Here is a 21072-nt window from a genome sequence, read left to right as displayed (position 1 = left end):
GCTCATCCAACTGTGAAGCTGGGACACCAGCGTGGGGGCAGAATTAGCCAAAGTAACGGAGGTTCTGTGTGTGTCTGTGTGAGTGCACGTATGTATGTACATATGTGTGTATGTGAGTGTGTGTGTGTGTGTGAGAGAGAGAGAGTGTGTGTGTGTGCGTGTGTGAGGGAGTGTGTGTGTGTGTGTGTGTGTGAGAGAGAGAGTGTGTGTGTGTGTGTGTGTGTGTGAGAGAGTGAGAGTGTGTGTGTGAGTGTGTAAGTGTGTGTGTGTGTGTGTGTGTGTGTCTGTGTGTGTGTGTGTGTGAGTGAGAGTGTGTGTGTCTTTATGTAGGTGTGTGTGTGTGTGTGTGTGTGTGTGTGTGTGCATCCCTCAGTGCCACTATCAGCCTCCATCACTCCGGGTCTCCGCTGGTCACTCGGAGTGATTAGAGGGAGAATTTAATTAGGGGCGGTAATGAGCTCCGGGAGGACGATTGGCGGCGGGGATGAAACAAATGCCACGAGGAGCCCGTGGCCCAGGAGGCACAGGAGGGTCCGAGCCCAGACACAGCCTTTAATTAGACCATAAAAGGGCTCGCACTGGAGGCCCGCACTCCATGACTCTCACTGGTGTCTGTGGCGTGTGTGTGTGTGTGTGTGTGTGTGTGTGTGTGTGTGTGGGCCTAATTAAAAGTTCAGGCAGCTCTTTAAAAAAGATTGTGTGTGTGTGTGTGGGGGGGGGGGGGAGGGGGGTTGCCATGGGTTTGACTCAGTATGGTGAGGAGCTATAGGGTGTATGAAAACATGTGAACTGACCTGAGAATCCAGCGCCGATGATGATATTGCTGTAAGTGGGGTGACAATCCAGGACAAAGTGGTTGTCAGGCGTCAACTGAGAGCAGAGAGAGAAGGACACAATATGAAACAAAAGTCGTCCAGAAAGATCATTTGGATTTGGGCCAGAGACAGAGAGAGAAAAAAGGGAAAGAGAGAGAGAGAGAGAAAGAGAGACAGAGAGAGAGAGAGAAAAGAGAGAGAGAGAGAGAGAGAGAGGAAGAGAGAGAGAGAGAGAGAGAGAACAACTCTGTTACCTTCCAGACACTGAACAGATTTAAGTTTCATTATTTCATTCTTGACAGATTGAAATATGAGTCACATTTGGAACTAACCCTCGGATCCCAAAGAGGCTGTCGGCTGACCGTGGACATTCTGTGCTTAGGTAACTTTTAATAAAGCATGCAGGTAATGGAGGATGGCACCAGAGCTCTCCAGTGATTCTATTGTTACTGTTCCAGAAGACCATAGGCAGCAAATCTGTTTGACATTGGCAGTGTTATATAACTGTGTTATGTATGTATGTAACATTTTTGGAGAGTAATGTGATGTGACATAACATTGACGCTGCCATTGTTCCTTTTTGTGTTTTCAAGTTGGCCTATGTAATGAGTACCCAGTTTCTCCTACATACTCTGAGGTCAACATACTGAGCACACATCTAACAGTAAAAAAACACCCAAGGAGATCCACCCAAGCAATTATGCATTCTCTGTTTCTAGACTCATTTAAGCTGTAGAATTCAGATCTCACTTGTACCTGCATTGTGTAACCATACACAAAGGGGCTAGTCTCACTAATTCCAGACACCACACATGCAGCTAGAGCATGCCATAAAAGGCCATGCATATGTGCAGACTCAGAGTATACAGCAAGATGCAGATTTACTAGTTTACAGGTCAAGGTGCAATAGCCAGCTTGGAGGCGGTGCCTCTCTGTGTACAGACTGACATCTACATATCAGTACATGTCATGTGTTCTGTCCCTGAGGACCTCTTATCTATCACCCCGTGACTATGGTTGTGCAATATCTATTTGGTGCAATTGGGAACATCTGCCATAAAGAATTAGGCCTTTGTGTCAAGTATAATTACTCATTTCTCAGGGACGTTCTTTGAGATGGATCTGACTGGACCGGAGTGACTGAACTGGCACCTTTGCCAAGTGCCAAGTCAGCCGGCTTGAGTGTTCGCCTCTAAACGTCCAGCAATGTCAACATTCCAAAGATCTATTCCTGGAACACCTCTTTTTGATGACATGTCTTCACAAGCACTTCTGGCTGAAGAGAAAGCAGGAGGTACAGGTACATGTGGTGTATGGCGTGTAGGTCAAGGTGCGTTCTCGTTGAGAGGCTGGGCACCATGACGACGGTTACCCACGACTCACGGTATAGAGGCAGCTCTCCACCACGGCGGGCACGGGCACCAGGCCGGGCATGCAGCGGGCGACGAAGCGCTGCAAGACCTGGATGTCACTCTGGTCCGTCTGATTGTCCCTCGCGTCTGGGTCCGTCTCCTTGCCAATGTGGTAGCACACCTGTTGGAGGACGGAGACAAGTGCACACCAACACACGATTCAGAGTTCACGCTCAAAAACTCCAACCTGCTTAAGGTCTAAACATACACATCTGCCACATGTATTAACAAGGTTTAGCTCATTTCTCAGTGTTAGCACTACAGTGTCAGTCCTACTGCATTAATACATTTCATTTTGGACCACAATCCATGGAATTGGATCGTCAGAGTTACTTTCCTGAACTATTTAACTTCCATTTGAATGTGAGGGGAAAATAGGAGCAAGTTAATTTAAGCAGAAGGCAATGCATCTCTGAAAACACTTCAAAGCACTAAACAGTCTTACGCACCACCACTCCCTCCCTCTAAGAGTATGATAACAGTCATGTCAGTGGAGGGGGTGTGTTGCACTTGCTTGGTGGCACTAATATGTGGTGCTTTTTAAGAAGCAGCAGGGAGGGAGCGAGGGAGGACAGGAGAGGAGAAAAGGAGATGAGAGGAGAAGAAAAGAGAGGAGGGGAGAGGAGAGGAAAAGAGAAGAAAAGAGGAGAGGAAAAGAGAGGAGATGAGGAGAGAGGAGAGGAGAGGAAAAGAGGAGAGGAGAGGGAGAGCTTCTGGTAACTGATCCAGGGATAATGACTTAATGTGGCACCACCATCTGTCCCCTCCGCCGCATACATGTTGTGTGCAATTTGTCAGAAAAGTCCCGCTGCCTAACCCACTCACGGAAAAAAACCTGCTATGATCAAATATGCGGGTACCGAAAAACAAACAGTCAAAGCTGGCCACCAACAAACACAACAACAATGGGGGGAAAAGAAAAAATATTCTTGTGTTTTCAGAGGTGCACTTAAGAGCTGCACTTAATCTCTGAGTTTGAGTCAGCTAGGAACAGAGAGAGAGAGAGAGAGAGAGAGTACAAAACGCTTTTTTTCAGGGGTGTAACGCACATGCTGAAAGAAATTCACATGAATCATTCTCTCATTTCGCAAATGGAGCCACAAGGCCCCACCCTCCTCTCAATCACGCTGCCACCCTTCTCAGCCAATTAGCCCGCCTCACCTTCATCAGGCCCGGGTACTCGTTGGACGGAAGGCCGTAGATGATCTGATCCACCTCCGGGCCGTCCTGCCGGCTGAAGCAAGGGAAGCGATTGTGGACGTCATACGAGCCCGGAACCTTCTCCCGCCAGTAGCACACGTTTATCTTCTCCACCTGTCCAAGAAAATGAGAAGGAGGAGGAGGACAACGAAGCAAACATTTTCCCCAAGGCCCAAGGGCAGATATTACTTGACAAGATTACACAGTCCTGGGAACTGTAGGCAGGCCTTTCCTCTGTGATTCCCCCAGCTTTGTACAATCAAACAAGAAGCAAAACACAGAAGTAGCCTGCCACGATTGCAGCATTTACAATAAACTTTTAATTGAAGGACCTCAAATACACTAAGTGCAACTCATATATTTGAGAAGCTAATAAAAGCTACCCAGCTGGATAGAGATTTCCTATATTGCTGCATTTAGGATATAGTTTTAATTGAATGAAGACGCATACGGACTCAGTGCAAATCATATCTCTGGAAAGGCAATAAAAAGGACTGACTCTGGACGAGAACTCCTCTGCCGTCGCTAAAGTTTCTAATTGAATGAAGACATACACTCCTGCCGCAGATTGTATCTCTGGCAGGGTAATAAAGAGGCCTGTCTTGTGCAGCTTTCAGTGTAATAAGCTAACAGGGTGGCGTCTCGCTTTTCGGGTGGGGTGTGTATGTGTGTGTGTGTGGGGGGGGGGCCTGGCGTGCAAGCTCATCTCCCTCACGCTTCCTTGTGCTCACTCATGCACGACTGCCCAGCAAAGGAGCCGTGCTAAATAATGCAGTTTCCAATTCCACCTCGCGATTCCTCTGCATAAATAACATCTCATATGGGCCCCCCGCCCCTCATCATCCATGTGACCTGAGGAAGATTGTCTCAACGCCCCAAAAAAACAACAGGCTGGAGATGAACTCCAGGGAGACAGACGAGGAAGAGGGTGGAGGAAGATGGTACATTTCTCTTCCCTTCCTTGGTTGATTTGTTCTTGGTGTGCTATTTTCTTTATGAGTGACGTCTGGTAAATCAGTAGCTTCGCTTTTCCTACTCATTTACAAGTCCTGACAAAAGATTATAGTAATCAAATGTTTTATGTCACTAGGTAGTAGGTACTTAAGTCATCATGACAACAATCTAGGAAGTACACCAGAGGGTCAGAGCTTAATGTAATGAGACATACTGTAGGGCAACTTTTTCAGCAGTTTTACTGGAAAATGTTGCTGACCGATGTTGTTCAGGCCCTTTCCTACTCATGTTTACCCATCCTAGACAAATGTATCTGAAGAATGTAAATCAACAGGAAGCAACTTGTGATCACACAATCAGAACATAAGAACCTGTTATGTTATTGTTAAGCAATATTGCTTAACAACATCATCCTTTTTTCTAGTATGTCTGTACTATATACATGATGTCACAGAATCAGAGATCTGGAATGTGTCTATGATCTAGCCTAAGAGAACCCAAACAAACCTGTTAGCAAATTTGAATTTGCTCTGCAGGTCAGTCTGGCAAGGAGGCCATTGACACCCATTTCCAATTTTCCAAAAACACAGGAACCAATCACAATTGCTATCAGGTATGGTGCGGGCTTTTTATGATGATTGAGTAAACAACTGCATTTAAAGCCTTTGTTTACAAGAAATATTTGATTGCTGCACTTCTGAAATGAGTTTAATGCGATGAAAGGCTTGGAAGAGGGACGCACACCCAAGTCGAGGTGCCAGTCAGGGGGTTTATCAAATTAAAGAATATAGAGTAGCTGCACACTCTGATCTCTTTTTGTATATTTGTTTCACCAATGTTTCGGCACAGCCTTTATCAAGGTTTAAGGCCTTGTGCCGAAATGTTGGTTAAATAAATATACAAAAAGATATCAGAGTGTGCAACTACTTTATATTTTTTAGTAGGAGCTTAATGCACCAATTTTAAGTTTAATTTCAATGCTGGTTACGCCCGTGGAAGTCGTAAGTTAATGAAGCCTTTCCAGACCCACTCTCAGGGTTCTATCATGATGGTCTAAAGCACAGTCTAAAGTCTGTAATCATCACGACGCAAAGCTTATTACTATTGTAGACTCAAGTTTTTCACCATGCCCGTCTCGTTTTTTGAGCAACATGCCAAGGGGTGTGGCAACGAACAGCCTAAGGAGGGGTCTGGCGCATCCTCTAAAAATCGCTATCATACACTACCTAAAACGCATTACGCCACTGACCAAGAGAAACCTGGTCAGAAATCCATGGCGAGTTGTTTATATGTTATTTTAAGGGTGCATTATCAACAGTGATATGGGCGGGTGCACAACGCACCCTGCTTCTCTCATCCACGAACGTGCACAAGCGCACATCCATGCAAAACATTACAAATTACACGATTACAATAGGAAATATAATTAGGCAAATATGAAGCACAGCTGAAGACGCACTGTCACAAGATGTAAGCAGCAACTCGTATGCAGGATAAATGTGTTTTATTCAGTGATTCGAACATTATTGAGGTAAGTGTTGACTTAGGAATGCTTTGTTGCGCCATCCGCCCAACGCTTGATAACGAAAACACTCCCAACGTGAACTGGACATCGCACTAAATTTAACTAAGCTTTTCGCCAGTGACCATGCGTTTTAGACTACGATATTAGGGCCCTCAATCTCAATTTAGAATTGAGAAGAGGTCTGGTGTTAACCAGGCTATGTATGATCGGGAATGTGCTTTGATATTTCAGTATGTGTGTGTGTGTGTGTGTGTGTGTGTGTGTGTGTGCGTGCGTGCGTGCGTGCGTGCGTGCGTGTGAAGTGAGTCTAACTGAGAGAGTGTGAGGCCATGTGTTGTGGAAGTTGTGTTCTGGCTGTACCTTCAGAGGCAGGGCCATTCCGATGTGGGAGAGCAGCGTGTTAGTCCACGGTCCTGCTGTTATCACCAGACTCTTGGCCTGATATGCCCCGGAGGCTGTTGTCACCGTGACCACCGGGCCTGGCTTGATGCCAGTTACTTTTTCCCCATCTTTAATCACCCCACCATGTGACTGAAACAGCCTCTGATAAAGGAAGCACAGATACATGTAAAATAATGAGACAAACAGGTATAAGAAAGCCCTGAGATATATAAGATAGGAATGTAAACAAAGATTACATCATCACTCATTAACACAATGTCCATTTTGAGAATGGAGCTGTATCCACCCACTCTTTCTCTTTTTTTCTCTCTCTCTCACACACACATACACACAGTTAAAACAAGGACAAGCTGGTTGAGGAAAAGTTAGGCCAAGGGCCCTGCACTTACAGGGACCCCCCATAAAACAGGATTAATGGAAAAATGCACACGCAACTCAGGCCCAGAGAGCACCATAGAACAGCACAGGCTGGGGTGTCTGATCAACCCACTGATCGGTCTTGAGGAGGAGGGTGTATGATGTTGAAACACACGGTGATACCAGGAACATCACTGATGATGAGTCCAGAATTGAGCCATCAGCTGCGTATACACCCAGCTTCTAGAATATTATAACATTTCTAACAGCACCCCTGAACACACACACACACACATCACATACACACGCACACACACATATTCTAGCATTCATCCATATGTCCCACAATGAGGCATTACATGAAACATCCTCTCAGAAATGCTCACTGGCTTGAACTAACTAAACCACCTAACAACTCATTATTAACTGCTATAATAACCCGAGAGGAATTGAGGTCAGAAATGGCAGAGCAGTCATTACTGTGTGTGATTTTTATATCAGATGCCTGTTTCTTCTAAAGAGAAAAAGGAGTTAAAAGGACAAATCAATGCACAAAACACCACTGAACTCAAAAGATCTCTAACTCAAATAAAATACTCAGACAGGCATAGGGCCAATTATTTGTCACTGATAATATCAAACCCCCAGAAAAAAAATGAAAAAACCTGATTTATGTAACAAGTGTGTGTGTACGAACTAGCTACGTTTATTAAATCCCTTTTTGAACAACCCCACTGTTCTGAAATAATACCATTATTCAACAACAGTTATCATTCAACATCAGACATCAGTCTCCAAATACACCACATGCAACAATCCTCTCACAATACAAAAAGTTTTGAAATAATTTGTACATGTCCTGACTCTGTTAGGGGCCCTCTAGGGAAGCACATTTTCATTATTTTCTTCCAATCCACTGAAGAGCCAGGTCAGTCATGGATAATTGTGTGGTGACTAAATAACAATAATAATAGGGAGGAGACAATTCTTCAGGACACTGTTATGTATCTTTTATACATAACTATTAATAATACACATTAAAGGTACTCTAAGCGATGCCACAAGTTTTTTAGGCTAAAACATTTTATGGCACTTACTACAAACATCACCTAACCAACCGCTAGCTGTCTGTGTCCTGAATACACTGTAAAAAAACGCAATCTCTGTGGACAGCCCAGGCTCCAAAAACGGCAACAAAAACAACCTGGGCAAACCTAGCCCATAAAAACATAACAAACTGTTCCAGCAAATCACAGACGAGATGCGCGTTTAGGAGAGTTTCAATTGCACGAGAGCAGCACGGGAGGGAGGGGGAGAAAGTAGCGAGCTAGCTCTCTGTTTTGTTTGAATGTCAACAGAAGTCTATGTCCACAAGTGTGTGTGTGTGTGTGTGTGTGTTTGTGTGTGTGTATGCCTCTGAGACAGTGGAGAAGACCAGGACAGAGTTTTGATGCTATGTGGTGGGGGGGGGGGGGGATGGGTGCAGTTAAAATATAAACATATTTTACAAAATACTTAAAATATCACGAAAAGGGTAACATCAATATTTAACTCATAATTATATTTCAAAGACTTCATTGGCTAAATGACTTCAATCGATGCAGCAATCAACTTGCCACATTAGGCTACCTGTATGATAAAAGGATGAGATGGAGACGGTAGAGAAGCTGTACGGTTGAGCAATTCATGGATTGCACGCTCATCCCTGGAAGCGATCTGCACATCATCTGTGTACCCTTGGACTGGATGTGGTGAGCGTAACCCTTCAGGCGCGCACTGCTCTAACCATTTCAGCCAATTGTTGATGGCCAGGATGAAGTTTACTGCACTCCAAGGGCATCCTGTTTTAATGTCAATTTGTAGCGGGATTGGGAAAGTCCAGGAAAACAGAATAAAACTTGCTTGAGTCATGCTTAAAATCATCAATTTCTGTCTTTAAGCAGAAAACATCCCCTGACCGCTGACGTAGGCCTTTTGACTGGGGGAGAGTACTTTGTGTTCTATAAGGCAGGGTAGAATACGGGCAAATGCAACTGTTGGTAGCAGTCCCTCCATGTAGATGGGTCATAGGGGTGTTACAGTATCTTCTGGGGGGATTCTATGTATTACTAAATGTACTAAATGTGAAATAGTTCACATATAGTACATTTAGTAGGCACACTTTAAAGATTTGCGTGAGCATTGGGCATGACACTTGTTTTGTGGCTTTTAAAGTCTCGTAAGTTACTCCATCGGAGCCACTCGCTTTGTTGTTGGGTAGGAAAGTGATGACTTTTTCTACCTCTGTCTTTGTGAAGGCATGCATTTGTGGATCGCAGTCTGCGGAGTTAAGAGTGAGTGAATGTTGCACTATTGTTTAGGATGATGTCAATTGCTTTTGATCACCTTTGTTGCCATAAGTAAACATTTTTTATTTCTTCTTCTTCTTTTACTGCCAACTTTCAAACCACAATAATACACATTGCAGTCAGGAGCTTGATCGCTTCCAACTTTTACTTCTCTGTGTTTTCGCCGGCAGTCACGGCGGGTGCGGGTGCGTTAGAGTGGTGTGGCAAACAGACACAGGACTAGACATAGATATAGATGTGGTAATAGTGTGGTCAAAATAATCCAAGACATTTTATGTGTGAGACTGCCGTTTGATTCACGACACCGGGGACCTGTTACCCATCCAACTAGTTAGTATTAACAGAGATAAGAATATTACAAAACCCCTTAACCTTCTCCTGACCTAAGCCATGTTTGTGTTGATATCTCCCCTGGGGTCAGCACCATCAGATACCTTAGAACAAACACACTTCACACCATCTTGAGATTCCCACAGAGGGAGGCTTCAGAAAACACAGGAGGTACAGTATCTCAATATACTCAGAGTGACCATATTCTCACTCTCAGGACATATTACAGGTTCCATTAAAACCTTAATTCATTGAGAAACGTATCATTCTTTGTTATACAGTATCTATTATATAACATGTATACCACACATGCTTATCTGTACTTGCTGTGCTGTTTCATTGTGTAAGTTTATCTACCTAATATCAGTACTTCCAGTAAACCCCTTAAAAGTTACCTGAAGACTTATTTAACATATTTATCTAATGTAACTGGGAGTCCCCCAGTCGCGTGTCTGGAAAGTGTTTTATGTCACTTTAGATAAAAGCCTTTGCTAAATCTCACTTACCTGTAACTAACGCACCTAGCGTTGTTCAAGGAATTGACCTGTAACATTACAGATGTGAACTGCACATACTGATGTGCTATAACGGACTGCGAGTTGTGACCCTCACCTGAAGGGAGGCGAGGGCTTTGTCGGCGTACAGCACCCCTGCACTGGTGTCCACCAGCGCGTTCTCTCCACTGACCAGGTTGAAGTTGGGGATGTGCTGGTTGAACTCTTCCCTCTTCAGCATCACAGTGGGAACTTTGTTCCGTTGCAGCACGTCCTTGACGGCCGAGTAGTACTGACCGTCCTCGGGGCCCATGACCAGGAGGCCTGTGCATCTGCAGGAGGGGGGGCACATTCAAATTAAATCTAGCCATTGCACAAGCTTCCATGTGACCTTTCCCATTGTATTTTTTGTTTGTTTTGGTTTGATTTAAGCCAGGGACAAGACTGTGGGGGCTGATGCATAGATTGGCCTGTAAAGGGCAAGCTTAAAATCAGCTCCAGGCCCCGCAAGCCAGGCAGCCATGTTCCATAAATCAGAGCAGTGGCCTGGAGGTACGGCCGGCGCGGTGCGGAGCAGAGCGGGCCGGCGTGAAGCGGAGCTGGTGTGTGAAGTTATCGGTCCCCTGGTTGAAAAGTTCTGAAACACAGGCGGTAATTCAGTGGGGCCCTGTGATGGATGGCTGTGCTGGCCCTGTGTGAACAGTGTTTTCTGAGGGCTGCGCCGCCATCTGCCACAAGCCTTGATGCATGGGCACCACCAGCTAAAGGGCCCCAACTATTTATCAGGGAATTTTATGACTGTGTTTCCAACTGTGTGTGTGTGTGTGTGTGTGTGTGTGTGTGGTGTGTCTGTGCGTGTGTATGTGTGTATACATATGTACGACTTGGTTGATGATGAAACAGTGAGAGAGCAAGGGTATTAATATGATGCATTGTGTAGCAGTGGCCATGTTACCCTGTGGGATGAGTGGCATGTGTGTGTGTGTGTGTGCGTGTGTGTGTGTGTGTGTGTGTTTCTCTGGACAGATTCCTCCTGCTGTGGGATTGGGTGGTTATCCGCCACACCAGCCCTAGGGGATGATTCTCCAGGGGGGTGACGACCAGGGAGCTACTATGATATGAGGTGAAGCATTGCTGAAAGTGCAATTCACACACATCTCTCTCTCAGAGTTTGTGCTTCACAAAAACTCAAGGACACAGCTGGCCCTGGACTGAGGACCAATCACTCACCAAGCAGAGGTGGGAGCAAGAGAGAGAGAGAGAATGAGAGAGAGAGAGAGAGAGAGAAAGAGATAGTGAGAGAGAAAATGCATGAAATGGACACGAGGGAAAAAAGTGGAAAAAAGACAATGGTGACTGTGATATCTTGGTATCCAACTGGTTTAACAATTCCCTGATATGGTTTGTTTCCCAATGTGAATTGTGTCTGCTGTGCATAACTGTTGCTTGCTTGAATTATTTGTCTATTTATTTGCGCTACCACTTCCCATCTGTATTTTTTCATCCTAATCAATACAACCTCCTCAAGATTCTCCTCTAAAGACTTATGTTAAGGATCAGTCTCTTTTTGCAGCACAATCAAGTTAGAAACCCAATGCAATAACAACACCAAATTCCGACCCCAGTACTGGCTTGGCGTTAGTCTGATCCAGCCTTTGTATTTACACTCACATACCTCATAGCTCAAGTAATAAGCCGAGGTGTTTACTGAAGTGAAAAAATCCCTGAATTACATTCAGAGTAAAATCTGGCAGACACACCAACATAAACACAAAAGTATAGCTGAAGATATTCCATTTGGCAGAAGACATTTAATTAATTGCAGTTGTATTTTGGGGCAGCCTGATATTATATGTGATCTTCTTTCATAAAAGTTCAGTGGGATGTTGTATTACATTAATAAAACCTTGTGTGAGGTTCCTTCTTGCACTTTTATGAGAGTAATTCGGGGCACTTCTTGACTTAAATGAAAATATGTCTAACGTAATATTATTATATTGTCTTTGTGGCAGGATAACCGATGGCGGAGTCAGGGAAGATTCAAGTTTTCTAAAAAGTCTTTTGTTTATTTTTTTTTTTCTTTTTCCAAAAATATTTTTTCTAATATGTGCAAATATTTACAGTGTCAAGGTGAGCAAAAAATGCAAAACAAAAACTGTTCAAAAAGAAAATAAATAGGCATCAAGTTGCCAGGCTATGACTCCAAAGACCCTGCACACTTAACCAGTGATGCCAGTAACGCGTTACTTAGTAACGCGTTAGTCTATTTTGACCACTTTTTTCAGTAACGAGTAATCTAACGCGCTACTATTTACAAACCAGTAATTAGATTAAAGTTACTTATCTAAGTTACTGTGCGTTACTTCTCTCTCTTACTACGCTCTCTTCGGTAACACTTTATTTGAAGGGGTCTACATAAGGGTGACATGTAACCGTCATAAGAATGACATGACACATGTCATGTACATTAATGACACATTATTGATGTTTATGACTGTTGTCATAATGTGTCATTCGGTCTTTGGAATGTCAAGTTGACATTGTTTGGGTGTCATCATTATGACAACTTGACATTAGCCAAGCTGACATTATTTGACGGGTCTTTGTCATGACAACTTGACATTAGCCAAGAAAATGTAACCCATTTACAATATTGTCATGACGACTTGACATATAACTGTGTTTGGCCTGACTTATCTTCTAGGTTTGTAAAGTGAAGGGCCTGAACAATTGACTGTCATGACACCATTATAATTGTGTCATGAATACTTTCCTTGACCTCAACTACAGTGGTACAGTTTTGACTTGTCATTAAGCTGTCACAAAGAACTATTACACACCAAAATAGTTTCCTGACAGTGTCATGAATTGTCATGACAACTTGACATAATTGTTTATTTATTACATGAACAAGTTCATATAACTGTGTTTGGCCTCACTTATCTTCTAGGTTTGTGAAGTGATGGGCCTGAACAATTGGCTGTCATGACGCCATTATAAATTGGTCATGAATACTTTTCTTGACCTCAACTACAGTGGTACAGTTTTGACTGTCATTAAGCTGTCCTGACAGTGTCATGAATACTTACCTTTGACCTAAAGTACAGTGAACCATCTGAGATGTTTCCTGAACATGTCATTAAGTGTCATTACACTATCATGTAGGTCCTCTTTCTGTACATTTTACATTTCTGGAACATTGAGTCTAATTTCAACTATAATGACAACAAATACTATACTCAGTCATGACTTAAGAGTTTATTTCAGCAATGCATTTTGCAAAACCATAATACATGGACATGTTACCATGCCAGCTAACCTAACTGTGCATGTGGAACATGCATTCAACTATTCACATACTAGTCTTTAAGCACCATTTCATTGCCATCATTTCTGCAGCTTTTTCAAATCATGCATGAGTCTACCCAACACACCATTACGATGACGGATTCCTAACCAGTAGTACCATTCAATCATTTTAAGGTGTGTTTTGAGGGACTGAGGGGTTCGATTCCCCCTGAGACACCATATTTGTCTGTGTAAGGGGCACTTCTTTTAATGTAGAGTGAAGTGCTGCCTTTCTAAGGAACTTTTCACAAGAGGAGTAGACAAATGAAAGTACCAAAATAGTTTACCCAGAACATATAGCCGGCATTTATTAAACATCAAATATCAAACAGTATGATCTTGTTTCTCTTTTCTGTCCCTTATTTGTGAAAATCAGTATTTCTCTTAGTTTTCAACCTTTTAAACACATGTTGAGAAAAATATAAAGTAAAATGACCTCAGAGCTCTGATAAAATAACCCCAAAATAATAATAAGTCCATCTACCTGGGTAGTATGTTTTTTTTTACGTGGTGAGATCTCGCGCTTATCTGTAGGCTACGATGAAATGAAGACATATTGAGTAGAAGCAGTTCATGTCGCAGGCAAGATTATCATTCGCGCCCTCTGCTCTTCTGCCTCCCGTGTCCAATGGCGAATTTGTTCAATGGAACATTCTCAAATCATGCATCCAAACAAAAAAACAACCTGCATAGCAGGGCAACAATTCAATTCAATTACTCTCAATATAACTCATATTCATGAACTGTAGTAGCTTATTCTTATTTTTAATCTATCACTACATAGCCTACATGAAACTTCAGCACTAGCATATCACGTTGTTAACATGGCTTCAACATAGCATGAAATAGCACTTCAAATCATTAAACTCATGTTCAACTCCGATTGGTTTTTAACAACTGAGTTACAGCAAAATAAAACTTTTACGTGCTTAACTCATTAAACACATCTATCACGCCATGTCTACTACTAACATAAATGACGAACACGTGTAAAACACTCACCGGAGAAAACTCATACAAGTAAGTAAACTCCTTGTCGTAATTTCGACCCTTTGCTGTTATTCCTTCCTTAGAAGTAGGTTTGGTGGGAAAACCCCTTTTAACTAGTAGTACAGTACGCTGTGTTTGGAAAATAGGGTCCCGCTGGATTTTCATGTAAAAATTTATTTTTTTGCATATTTTGCTAATATAGAGTCTAAGGATCAAGATTTTTTTTGTCTTCAAATTTTCACGATCCATCTTTAGTGTTTTTTTCTGTATGTTTTAAAATAAGCGATTATATCTAGTCCGAAAAGTGATTTTCACATTTTCTTCAAATTTGTTGACAATTAATTCCACTTTTTGCACACAAAACCCCCAGATAATGTAGAAAGGTTGTTGGTTCTAAAACAATATCCATAGTTTTCAAACTTTGAGTGTCTGAAAAGTGTAAAAACACCTCCACCCTTGTTGCCTATGTCAAAAACGATTTCTTAATCTTTGCTTTTCTTGATGCTTTCCTTGACCTGCCATGTCATTCTATTGTCTACCTTAAGAGAAATTTGTCTTGGAAATAATCTATAATAATAATAATAGTACAGGCAACACAGGTGACATAGGCATGGGTAGTTGAGTAACAGTAGGCAAAATTAACAAACAAAAGAATATAAGGTACAAACAAACAGACAAACCACGGATGGCCCTCTCACAGCCTGAACTAATACAAAAAACAAAAAACTCAAGGGAAAACATTGCTCAGACACTAAACCATGTGCATTTGCTCTCTTTAAAAGCTACGGGTTATCCACAGCCAACAGGCCGGGCGTGCGAGAGAAGCAATGAAGTCTTAGAATTAAGAATAAAGCCATGTTCTTCCAACAACAACAACCACAAACACCCATGCGGCAAAAATATCAAATGACCGGCTGTGTTCTCCCAGAGAGGAAGCTACGTATATGATCACCACCCACAGGTGGACGTGTGCGCCAGCGCTGCAGGTCAGCCTTTCTGCATACACACCTGTCTTTAAAGTTCACCATCCTGGTAGCATACCTATCTACTGCCAAGGCTTGAAGGGGACGGGGAGAATATTTACTTCTGCTACACTGGCAGAGAACTCATGTGAAACAGACTGTGGGAGGTGGAAGGGGTTTGAATGCTGTCCGGCAGTATTATGAGTGGAACGTCTTAAGGGGGCCCTTTTCCCCATACAGCCTGATCTTATAGTGTGTGCCAATTCCATCAAGACACTCCACAATTTCATACTTGGTAGACACCCATGTATCCTGGATTTTGTGGCGACCATGAAAATGGTTCTTGCAAAAGAGTTTACATATATTTAGCAGACACCAAAGTCACTTACATACTGTATGTCAGCTATATTACAAGAGATCACATTGTCCCCGGAGCAACTTGGGGTTAAGTGCCTTGCTCAAGGGCATAACAGTGAAAGCCGGGAATTGAACCGACCGACAACTTTCAGGCTACTGCACGCTAGCCCAGCTCCTTAACCACTACACTACCACTGCCCACTAGAAAAAGACTAGAGTGCCAGGTGGTAATATGGGTACAGTCAGTGTCAGGACCGCACACTGCAATCTCCCAGAAGAACTACATTTATTGAGTTAAAAACATAACGCAACGTTTCGACCCACCAGGGTCTTCATGATGACCCTGGTGGGTCGAAACGTTGCGTTATGTGTTATGATGGCAGTGTGCGGACAACTACTCTTCTTTCCTTGATAAGCTTTTTTGTCCTGCACCTGGCCTCAGTGAGGTGGGATGTGCATACAACCACTTTGAAGAGGACTACAGTGTTAGGACCACCATGCCTACGATATGCCGCAGCCTCTTCTAAGTGTCTCCTAGCACTAGCATAGACAGAAGTCAGGTACTCTTGATGTTGCACCACCCAATCAGTCGGTGGACTGACCCTGTGGTCACCTCCAGTATATCCAAGTAGGTGGTCGACTGGTAACTGTGGCTTCTGACCGAACATCAGCTCGTATGGGGAGTGCTGTGTGGACTGGTACACGGTGGTATTATAGGCGAACAGGAGCTGAGGGAGCAACTGGGGCCATTTACGCTTCTTTTCAGGGGGTAAGGTCCTGAGCAAGTCATGAAGTGTCCTGTTGAAACGTTCACATTGACCATTCCCCTCTGGATGATAAGTGGTGGTTCTAGTCTTTGTTATAGGTGTCACACAGGTGTTTCAACAGCTCCTCCTCAAAGCTGCTCCCCTGATCAGAGTGGATTCTCCTTTGCACGCCATACACATAAAACCATCTCTCAGTTAGAATCTTAGCTACGGTGGAAGCTCTCTGATCAGGGGTGGGAAAGGCCTGGGTAAACTTTGAGAAAACATTTGTGACTACCAGAACATTCTCTTGTCCTGTGCTAGCCCAATCCAAGAGAGTAAAGTCAATGGAGATTATCTACAAAGGCTTAGGGGCTAGCATATTTCCCAAGAAGGTTCTGGCTTGGGTTGTCTTGCTTTAGCAAGCACAGTGCTCACACTCAGAACACCACTTTTGCACCTCATGCCACATCTGGGGCCAGTAGCACCTCTGTCATATCAGATCTGTGGTCCTGTCCACCCCCAGATGGCCGTGGTTGTTGTGTAGACTAGTGAGCACTTTGACTCGCAACACCTTTGGCAGTAAAAGCTGCAGCACTGGATCCCTGGAGGCAGGAGACTGGATCGCTCGGTACAAGGTCTCATCCACTTCCTGTATCTGGGACCACTGCTTTATCAATTGCGGACTTCCCTTGGTTCACTCCACTTGTCTTAACGGGTATGTGGTCGTCCCTGTCACCAAAACCACAGGTATCTGGAAATACGGGTATGTGGTCGTCCCTGTCACCAAAACCACAGGTATCTGGAAATACAGGGATCAGTCCCTTGCAGGACTTTCCGGTCTCTTTTGGTTCGACCAGGGATGGTGTCCACCATACAAGATTCTGTCATCCAAGAGTCTTGGATAGGTGCACTTGAGGCTTGCATGTTGGCTATGGCAAGCGGCAGGGGGACGTCCAGGCCGTGTGACACAAATCGCAAAGTGTTAGTGGGGCTTGTGGGAAGCCTAGAAAGGGTATCGGCATTGCAATTAGCTGGCCCAGGACAATATTTGATGTTGTAATAAAGAGGGCAAGCTGAGAAACCCAGCAATGTTCCAGAGCGCCCAGTTTCGCTGACTGCAAGTATGGGAGGGGATTGTTGTCACGGTGAACGTGTTGCCCAGGAGATACTTGACATTTTTTTCTGTGATTGCCCACTTGACTGCAAGGAGTTTGAGTTTCATGGCACTATAATTTGACATGTTCCTCTCACTTGGCCGCAAGTCCCGGCTAGCAAAGGCTATTGGTCGCTGTAACCCATCCTTCTCCTGTGACAAAACTGCCCCCAATCCTGCATGGCATGCATCCGTCTCTAAGATAAAGGGACGACTGAAATCGGCATAACCTAGGACTGGTGCTTGAACAAGCCATTCTTTTAAGGCTCTGAATCCAGAAAAAGTTCTGAAGGCAAACCTGAACGTATACATTCAATGTTAACTATCCAATATTCAGATGTCTGTAATTGAAATGTATGCAAATTAGTGCATAATTAATGAGATATTGTTAAATTACATGCTTAAACATATATTTTCAGAAAACTTGTAATGCAAAAAAATATTGTCTCTACATAACTAATCAACTAGTAAAGTTTCATAAGAATATCAAGGAGTTAAATTTTTTACCCTATTCACCCGTTCTATGTTGCCTATGGAGGCCAGTTTTAGGCCGCAAATGCTAATTAGCAGGTTTAAAACTAAAAAATCAGCTAAGTAAATATGATATTCAGAATCAGCACCCAAAAATTAGGCAGAATACCCTCTTTACCAGTGTTTTCTCACATTTGACCCCCAAGTGATAGTAGTCCCAGTCTTAATTATGCATTATATAAATGATGATGTCATCTAAGTGTGAAAATGGATCGTGAAAATTTGAAGACAAAAAAAATCTTGTTCCTTAGACTCTATACTAGCAAAATATGCAAAAAAAACAATTTTTACAAGAAAATCCAGCGGAATTACACAAGACACCGTACTATAGCTCTTCAATGTTATTTTTAAATTTTCTTCTCAGTGTGGCAAATCTTCAGCTCACTATCGTTCCACTATCTTCTTCTCTAAGAATCAGTGTAGCAGTTTCCCCTTTATGCAGCGCCACCACTGCCACCTACTGGACAAATACGGTGTGCAGGGAAAACATAACTAAAAGTAATCAAGAAATTAGATATTAAACTAGAATAATGTAATCCTATTAGTAGGCTATTTTTGAGTGGGTTACATCTGCAATGCACCTTCAATATGTTGAGTATATCTAATTTATAATGGTGTCATGACAGCCAATTGTTCAGGCTCATCACTTCATAAACCTAGAAGATAAGTCAGGCCAAACACAGTTATATGTCAAGTTGTCATGACAATATCATGCCAAGGAAAGTATTCATTCACAATTATAATGGTGTCATGTCAATCAATTATTCCGGCCCACCACTTCACGAACCTAGAAGATGAGTCAGGCCAAACACAGTTTTATGTCAATTTTGCATTTCTTTCTTGGCTAATGTCAAGTTGTCATGACAACGGTTTACATTTTCTTGGCTAATGTCAAGTTGTCATGACAGAGACACCCTCAAATAATGTCATCTTGCCTAATGTCAAGTTGTTATAATGATGACACCCAAACAATGTCAACTTGACATTCCAAAAACCGAATGACACTTAATGACAACAGTCATAAACATCAATACTATGTCATTAGTGTGCATGACATTGTTATGACGGTTACATGTCACCCTTGTGTAGACCCCTTCAAATAAAGTGTTACCCTCTCTTCTTGTGTTGGGGATTAATGTCATGTAGGCTATGCTCACGTTTTCAGCATGAGCACAATTCACGTGTAAAACCACGCAGCGACACAAACGTAAACAATGGAGGGAGAGAGAGATGCACATTTCATCAGTCATTACTTTGAGTTTGTGTCAGCTAAACATGACAACATTAAGGTACATTGTACATTCTGTGCTGGCGACAAAGTGCTGTCTAGCTAGACATCCCAAGTCTCCCGAAGTTTTGGGAGTCTCTCATATTGATAGCGGCTTCCTGACGCCCGCAAATTACATAAAATCTCCTGGAACCGAGAGCGAACAAGAACACGCAAGCCAGACCGGACTTCAAATCGCGTGTGCATCTAAGTTTAACGCGCACACAACGGAGAGGGAGAGAGAGAGCAGTGGTGCGTTAGTGGGGCAGCGTCAGTGCCCCTCAAAAAGGAAGATTTAAGACCCATTTCACATCAGACACAAAAGTGTATCCAATTGTCTCAAAAGATTAAAACATAATGATAATCTTGCACACTGCACTGTTTGTAACAGTGACTTTAGCATTGCTCACGGTGGGTTAAATGATTGCAAAATACTTGTTGAGGTGAGTTTAACAAGTGTAATTTAATTTGCATATTACTCAGGCCTATACAAGATGGCTAGTTGCCAAGGCTACATGAAAAACAAATCTACAAAAAATCTACATAATATAACAATTTCTATCAATAGGCCTTCCTTATTTGGTGTACTTAGACATTATTGAACAAACATCTGAATTTCAGGATCTAAGTAGGTCAGGTTGGGATGTCTGCTATACATTGCTGTTAAAATGCACTTCCAGTATAGTGAGTATTGGCAAAACCAGTTATCATTTTTATGTTGAGGCGGTGGGGGTGTTGTCGGCAGCTGCTGAAAGTAACTAATAAAGTAACTTGTAATCTAACTTAGTTACTTTTAAAATCAAGTAATCAGTAAAGTAACTAAGTTACTTTTTAAAGGAGTAATCAGTAATCAGATTACTTTTTCAAGGTAACTGTGGCAACACTGCACTTAACCAGTCCACCATTCTCAAAAACAGCTCTCTCTCTGCACAGCCTCTTGCAACTGAGGCCATGGGGCCTAATACAGCCCCCCTCCCACTAGATTGCTCCATTGCTAACAACAATCAATTAACCAAATAATCACACAATAATAACCAAATAATAAACCAAACAAGCAAGCAGCAAATATAGAAATACATACAAAATGTTCCCACCACCAATCACCCGCGAAACCCCTCTACTTCAACCTAGTGGAACATTCCCTCGGCTTCCCCACGTTAAACCAGGAAGTTGAACCGGAGTTCGGGACGGTGGTGAGTTAACTGTAACCCATACCTGTCAACATTTAGCTTTCCAAAAACGGGAGATTTTTTTTCGGGCGGGGCGGGGGGGGAGGGGGGGGGTGGTCAGTGTTTATACCGGATCTGTGTTTGCATATTTAATACAATTCATACACGTGTTTCAACACTGCATTTCGGTCGCTGCTTTTACCTTACCATTACCTTACGCATGCCAGTTATGTTATGTATCCACCAGCCTGCCTGCAGCCTACTTCGCCTACTTCTAAAACTCCAAAGCTGCTTGCTGTCAGATTTGGTTCCGAGGGAACAAGTTCAGTGTATCAACAACACTCAATAACAGTTTATGTGATGTGTTAATCAATTAAATTCCCAACAATTTCACAACAGCTAGTTCTGGAGTAGGCCATTCAACTAGCCCACTTGCTTACGACGAGACTCAGGCTGCGCAGTTGGCACCCGCTTCCTTATTTGGGTTTTGGGTTGCCAGGTTTTAGCCTATGACAAAACAGTTGAAATTGAAACTAAGTGACCGTGTATGTGTAGGGTGTATTTCATACACAATCTGGCAACCTGAATGGATCAATGATTTTATAATAAAGTTTGATGGCCATGCAAATTACGGGAGTTTTCCGGGAGAAATAACAAAACGGGAGGGTGCTGGGAGATGACCTTGAAATACGGGAGAAACCCGGGAAAA

General features: G+C 42.9%; 1 protein-coding gene across 1 annotated transcript in view; it reads right to left on the bottom strand.

Moving 5' to 3' along the window:
• pipox (pipecolic acid oxidase) overlaps nt 1–21072 on the bottom strand; it is a 43942-nt gene that overhangs the window by 1346 nt on the left and 21524 nt on the right. Inside the window, exons 3-7 of the mRNA XM_076282115.1 lie at nt 9956–10169; nt 6267–6449; nt 3389–3541; nt 2199–2348; nt 795–870 (exon numbers count right to left, since the gene is read on the bottom strand). Coding sequence (XP_076138230.1) covers nt 795–870; nt 2199–2348; nt 3389–3541; nt 6267–6449; nt 9956–10169 — 776 coding nt within the window. The remainder of the gene's footprint in view (nt 1–794; nt 871–2198; nt 2349–3388; nt 3542–6266; nt 6450–9955; nt 10170–21072) is intronic.

The sequence above is a fragment of the Alosa pseudoharengus genome, unplaced genomic scaffold (assembly GCF_046254945.1).
Source record: "Alosa pseudoharengus isolate Yale_2024_CS ecotype anadromous, Long Island Sound unplaced genomic scaffold, YU_APseudo_1.1 YU_APseudo_1.1_scf_13, whole genome shotgun sequence".
Lineage (NCBI taxonomy): Eukaryota > Metazoa > Chordata > Actinopteri > Clupeiformes > Clupeidae > Alosa > Alosa pseudoharengus.
Note: the sequence above shows the minus strand (reverse complement) of the source record. Positions and strands in the feature narration are given on the sequence as shown.